This window comes from Galeopterus variegatus, unplaced genomic scaffold, assembly GCF_000696425.1.
Source record: "Galeopterus variegatus unplaced genomic scaffold, G_variegatus-3.0.2 Scaffold280, whole genome shotgun sequence".
In the NCBI taxonomy this organism is placed as follows: Eukaryota; Metazoa; Chordata; class Mammalia; order Dermoptera; family Cynocephalidae; genus Galeopterus; species Galeopterus variegatus.
In genome coordinates, this window is record NW_007726391.1 from 51,328 (window position 1) to 58,062 (window position 6,735).

At 38.0% G+C, this 6,735-nt stretch overlaps 1 protein-coding gene across 1 annotated transcript in view; it reads right to left on the reverse strand.

Annotated features, from left to right (window-relative positions):
* Positions 1-6,735, reverse strand: part of LOC103585858 (protein FAN-like) — a 190,747-nt gene that overhangs the window by 36,462 nt on the left and 147,550 nt on the right. Inside the window, exon 7 of the mRNA XM_008566950.1 lies at positions 5,442-5,492. Coding sequence (XP_008565172.1) covers positions 5,442-5,492 — 51 coding nt within the window. The remainder of the gene's footprint in view (positions 1-5,441; positions 5,493-6,735) is intronic.

Below are 6,735 nucleotides of genomic sequence, written 5' to 3' on the forward strand. Positions count from 1 at the left end.
TTCTGTTTTGTGTGCCCTCCCACCTGAAACGAGAGCTCTGGGGAGTGAGTCTACAGGACCTACTGCTATATTTATTACTTCTTTCCTCCTGCCAAAGTTGGACTTAGTTTGTTGCTCTTATTCTAATTCCTTGAGGTGTAGAGTTAGAATTTTTAAAATCTTTCTTCTTTCTTAACATAGGCATTTATCGCTATAAAATTCCTTTTTTTTTCCTCTTTTTTGTGACCAGCCGCACCGCGCTCAGCTAGTGAGCGCACCGGCCATCCCTATATAGGATCCGAACCTGCGGCGGGAGCACTGCTGAGCTCCCAGCGCTGCACTCTCCTGAGTGCACCATGGGCTCGGCCCTAAAATTCCCTCTTAATACTGCCTTTGCTGCATCCTATAAGTTTTGGTATTTGTGTTTTCGTTTTTGTTTGTCTCAAGGTATTTTCTAATTTCTTTTTTGATTCTTTTCTTTGACTCACTAGTTGTTTGAGAGTGTGTTCTTTAATTTCAACATATTTGTGAATTTTCCAGGTTTCCTTCTGCTATTGGCTTCTAGTTTCATTCCATTGCAGTAAGCAAAGATACATAATGTGATTTCAGTCTTCTTAAACTTAAGAATTATTGTGTGACCTAATATATGCTCTGTCCTGGAGAATGTTCCATGTGCTTGAGAAGAATGAGTATTCTGCTGCTGTTGGGTGGAATGTTCTGTATATGTCTGTTTGGTCCATTTGGTCTACAGTGCTGTTCAAGTCCTCTCTTTCCTTATTGATGTTCTTATCTGGATGTTCTAATCATTATTTAAAGTGGGGCATTGAAATCTCTCCTATTAGTGTGTTGCTATCTATTTCTCCCTTCATTTCTGTCAATGTGCTTCAAATAGAATTAAAAGATAATACAAATCTTTCCATGAACTTTTTGAAGATCTCTCATTTAGGTGCTCTGAGATTGATCCATATATATTGTGATGGTTCATTTTAAGGGTCAACTTGACTGGTACACAAGAGTACCCAAATATTTGGTTAAACATTATTTCTGGCTGTATCTGTAAAGGTATTTCTGGATAAGATTAACATTTGAATCAGTAGACTGGGTAAAGCAGATTGTTCTCCCCAGTGTCAGTGGACCTCATTCAATCTATTGAGGGCCTGAATAGAATAAAAAGCTAAGTAGAAAAAAATTTTTTTCTCTGTCTTTGAGCTAGGATATCATTCTTCTCCTGCCTTCAGACTTAGACTCAGACTGAAATTTACACCACCAGTGTCTGGAGTTTTCAGCCTCTATAATCACATGGGCCAAATTCATATAATCAATCAATCAAGCTTTCTCTCTCTCTTCTCTCTCTGTACATGGAAAGTTCATGAAAAGATTCATAGTATCTTTCAATTCTATTTTTCCATAAGATATTTGAAGTACCCTCATATATAAACATATATGTATGTATATGCATATGTATATATATACATACTCTTCCTCTACATGATATGTGTATGTATATGTATGATGTACAAGTGTATGCACACATACATGCAGGCTAACATGAGGGGTCTTCGAAAAGTTCATGAGAAGATTCATATTATCTCTTAATTCTATTTTTCCACAAACTTCTGAAGTACCCTCGTGTGTGTGTGTGTGTGTGTGTGTGTGTGTGTGTACATACATCCTATTGGCTCTGTTTCTCTGAAGAACCCTGACTAACACATATATTTATAATTGTCGTATCCTACACATATATTTATAATTGTTGTATCTGGTGAACTGACCCTTTTATCATTATATATTATACTTTGTCTCTTGGAATTTTCTGACTTAAGGTCTGCTTTATCTGATATAAGTATGGCCACCCCAGTTCTCTTTTGGTTACTATTTGCATGGAATACTTTTTCCATCCTTTCCCTTTCAGCCTATGTGTGTCCTTAAATCTAAAGTGAGTCTCTTGTAGACAGCATATAGTTTTGGACCTTGTTTTTTTACCCATTCAGCCATTCTGTTTTTTGATTAAGAAGTTTAACCCGTTTACATTTAAAGTAACTAATGATAGGGAAGAACTTACTATTGCCATTTTGTTGTTTTCTGTTTTGTGGCTCTTTTATCTCTCTTTTCATTTCTTGCTAGCTTCCTTTGTGTTAAGTTGGTATTTTACAGTGACATGCTTTGATTCCTACCTTGTTTTCTTTTGTGTATTTTCTATAGGGATTTTTTCTTTGTGGTTACCATGGAACTTACATAAAACATTTTATAGTTATAACAATCTCTTTTAAGCTGATAACAACTTAACTTCAATTATGCACAAAAACTCTGCTCCTTTATTTATCTGCCCTTCTTTGTTACTGATGTCCCAAATTATTTCTTTTTATACTGTGTTCTTTAACAGATTTATAAGTACAGTTTTTTTATGCTTTTATCTTTTAACTTCTATGCTAGAATTAAAATTGGTTTATACACCATCATTATAGCACTAAAGTATTCTGTATTTGTCTATAGTTACCTTTATAGACATGCTTTATACTTCCATGTGCTTTCATATTGCTGTTTAGCATCTTTTTGTTTCAACCTGAATGACTTGCTTTAGCATTTCTTGTTAGGCAGGTCTAATGGTGATGAACTCTCTCAGCTTTTGTTTATCTTTTATTTACTTCTCCTTCATTTTTTAAGGACAGTTTTGCCAGATACAGTATTCTTTGCTAACCGTGTTTTTATCTTTTAGCACTTCTATCATTTCATCCCCTCTGGCTTGCAACATTTCTGCTGAAAAAATCGTCTTATGATTTCATGTAGGTTCCCTTGTAGGTGATGTCACTTTTCTCTCGGTACTTTCAAATTCTCTGTCTTTGACATCTGACTATTTGATTATAATGGTCCTGGTACAAATGTCTTTGGATTGCTTTTTGTGGAGTCCATTAGGATTCTTAAATATGGATGTCCATCTCCTTATTCAGATTTGGAATGTTTCTGGCAGTTATTTCTTTAAAAATACTTTTTTCTCCTTCCTCTTTTCCCCTTTTTGGACTCCCATATTATGCATTTTATCTACTTGATGGTGTCCCATTAGTCCCTTAGGCTCTCTTCACTCTTTTTTATTCTTTTTTTACTTTTTGCTACTCTGACTGGACAATTTCAAATGGCCTATGCTCAAGTTTGCTGATTCTTTCTTCTGCTTGATAATGACTTTAGTCTGCTCTGAACCGTCTAGTGAATCTTTCAGTTCAGTTATTGCATTCTTTAGCTCAAAAATTTCTGTTCACTTTTTTACATCTCTTTGTTAAAATTCTCCTTTTGTTCATGCATCATTTTCCTGAACTCATTGAGCATCTTTATGACAGTTACTTTGAATTCTTTGCCAGGTAATTCACATATCTCTTTTTTTTTAGGATTGGTTTCTGAAAATTGATTTTGTTCCTTCAATTGGGAGATTTTCCCTTGATTCTTTGTGTTCCTTGTAATTTGGTGTTAGTATCCATCCACTTGAAAAAACCATTACTTCTACCAGTCTCTATGGACTGTCTACATGTAGGAAAAGACTTTCACCAGTCAGCTGAGCTAGAGATGCTGGAGGACTATCAACCCTTTTCTGTGGATGTGGCTTCTCTGGACTTATTCATGTAGAGTCCTAATTAGAGGGATTTATTCATTTCTTTTTTTCAGGAGCTTATAATCTCTTGTTCTCTCTGGTGTCTTTTTGCTATACCACAGCTCCTCTGAAGCAGCAGCATGCTGCCAATCTCTTTTTTGTTCTCAGTGGCCCCCAGTCATCTAGAGCATGCTAGGTTCCACCTGCACTCTGAGACAGGTGAGATGGAAGCCAGTTTCTTGAGCAGCTTCTTTAAAAATCAGAATGTTCAATGTACAGTCCAATCTTCTCTTTCTTTCCCCAGGGGGATGGGCCATGGCAAGAGGAGCCACAAATTTTCCTACCAGCTCCAAAGTGGCTGGTTTTGTGTTCACCTGGGGTGCAAGGTCCTCTTAACTGGCTTCTCGATTTCTTGCAAAGGGAATTGGTCCATATGATGTTGAATCAGTGTATTTGTGGGAAGGAAAAGGGAATAGAGCTTCCTATGTTGCCATCTTGCTGCTGCTACTCACTCCCCTCCTTTTTTAATTTTAATCTAAGAATCCTTTGGTGTTCTAATTTTCACTGGATCAAAAGAGCTTATTTTTTGCTCAGACGCCTTGATCACTCTTATTTCCTTTTACATAATTTTTCAATACACGATGTGCAACTTTGCACTTTGGATGGGTCTCAGGAGAGCACCCCAGGTTCTGTTTCTCAACCTGGAGGGGGAGAGTGTTCCACTGCCCCTAGGGGTTTTTGTAATTGGGTGGAGGTGCTGTAACAACAACAATGTACTAGAAGCATTTAGTAGGTGGGAAGAGGCTGGAATAAAAGGGACAGCCCCACACAGAGAAGAACTGTCCTGCCAAAAATGCAAACACCACCACCTGAAAGTAATTAAATTTCAGTATTCATGATTTCTGACCAATCAGTGCATGTAAGTGTTTCTTGTCCATAAAATCCAAAGGCTACTGTATATACAGTTTGTGCATTCCATGAACTGCTGGCTAAGGAACTGCAGGCTGGCCTGTAACTGGAACAGAGATTCAGCCTATGGAATTATGTTTGCCCAGAGAGTATGACTTTTCCTAATTCACAGAAGTGTCATTATAAGGAGCACTAGCCCTGTTCCTAAGTCCTGTAAAAAACTCTCTTTTAGTAGGAGTTATCCCTTTACTATATATTAAGCTGAGCATAAAGAATTAAGGCACAGAATGGTTAAATGAAATGTCTATGCTTACTTGAAAAGTCCTAGGAGCCAGACATTGTATTCAAGTCGACTCATAGCTCCTACTCAATTAAGTACTTATAAATTATTATTGAGTTCTCAAATAAGCATATTTTATAACCTGTAAATATTTTTCAAATTATTTTCAAATATAAACTTTCAGTTATGTACTGGTAAATAAATTATCTACATAAACCCAGTAAATAATCTTATAAATGATGCATATTCTGATTTCAATTTTTTTTTTCTTTGACCAGTAAGGGGATCACAACCCCTGCCCTGGTATGGTCCACACCACGCTCAACCAGTGTGTGCACCAGCCATTCCTAATATAGGATCCAAACCTGTGGCCTCAGCGCTACCAGTGCCACACTCTCCCAAGTGAGCCATGGGGCCAGCCCCTGATTTCAATTTTTAATCTAATCATTCAAGCTTTTTTTCCCACCCTATTAAGAACTTTTTCTTTTTTTTTAAGTCAAAAAGTTAATTGAATTCTTTTGAACTAAAGTCTGCAGCTCCCTTGGGTAATTTTGTTATAACTGCTAGGTAATAAATAAGCTTTGAAATACCCATTATTATTATATTTGATTAAAGATGTTAATAGAGTCACAAAACCTTATTGATCAAAATCACTATATAAATTGCTGGGAATATATGAAAAGCTTTACTTACCCTTTCTATTTTATATGGTGCAACAATGTTATGTTCTTTAATGAAATATACCTGAGAAAGACAAATCAAAAATTGTAAAATAATTAGCAAAATTTTTCATTGTAAAGAGTAACTATAAATCAGGATATTATAAATCAAATGTTTTAAATCATTGTTACATAATCTCTATTTCCAAAAGTACTTGCATTAATATTAGTATTGCTTTAAAGTTTTGATGTTAAAATAACAAATATTAAGTTGAAAAGAGAATTATCAAGGAAACAAGATAGCAACAATTATTTGATAAATAAATATCTAAGATGTTTTATGAATAACATCACTTATACCAAGTAACCAAGAAGACAGGAGAAGGAAGCTAATCTCTAAGTGCCAAATGTCTAAGAAATGGGTGGCATGTGGCATGAATTACATTTATTAACATAGAGAATGTCTCTTCCCTAGAGGTGATCTGGGAAAGTAGTGTTTTCACATGCACTGGGCCACCTGTCCTCACACTGTATATTAATAACTATGTTGAATAAGCAACAACATTCACCAGAGCCATCGACCTCTTGGCACCTGGACCCTTATCCCTGCCTTTCCTCCTGTTACAATGAAGGGTCTGGCTTGGGCTCTCAAAGGCCCTGCTACTCTACTGGGGCACAAAATGTGGAACCCCTCCACCCATCGGCTACTCAAACACTTTGCTCCTACGATTATACACTGTACTTTCTCCCATTTTATGGAAACCATAGATAACATCCTCTTCCCCGTGGTCTCACATCCTCTTCCCCTTGGTCTCACATCCTCCTTTGGCCATTTTTCTGTTCCTTTTTTGTCTTTTGTCTTTTTCCGTGTCCGGCAACGGATCGCAACCCTCAGTGTCGCCCCCGTACCGGACCGGGACCGGCAACGGGATCGCAACCCTCGGTGTTGCGCCCGCACCTCGCTCAGCCAGTGAGCGGGAACTGGTCACCACATGGGATCCGAACCCTCAGCAGGAGTGCCACCACGCTCCCAAGCGGCGCACTCTCCAGTGCGCCACTGGGCCGGCCCAAAATGTGGTTTTCTTTTTTTTTTTTTCTTTTTGTCTTTTTTACTGACCGGTACGGGATCGCAACCCTCGGTGTCGCGCCCGCCCCCCGCTCAGCCCGTGAACAGAAACTGGTCACCACATGGGATCCGAACCCTCAGCAGGAGTGCCACCACGCTCCCAAGCGGCGCACTCTCCAGTGCGCCACTGGGCCGGCCCAAAATGTGGTTTTCTTTTTTTTTTTTTCTTTTTGTCTTTTTTACTGACCGGTACGGGATCGCA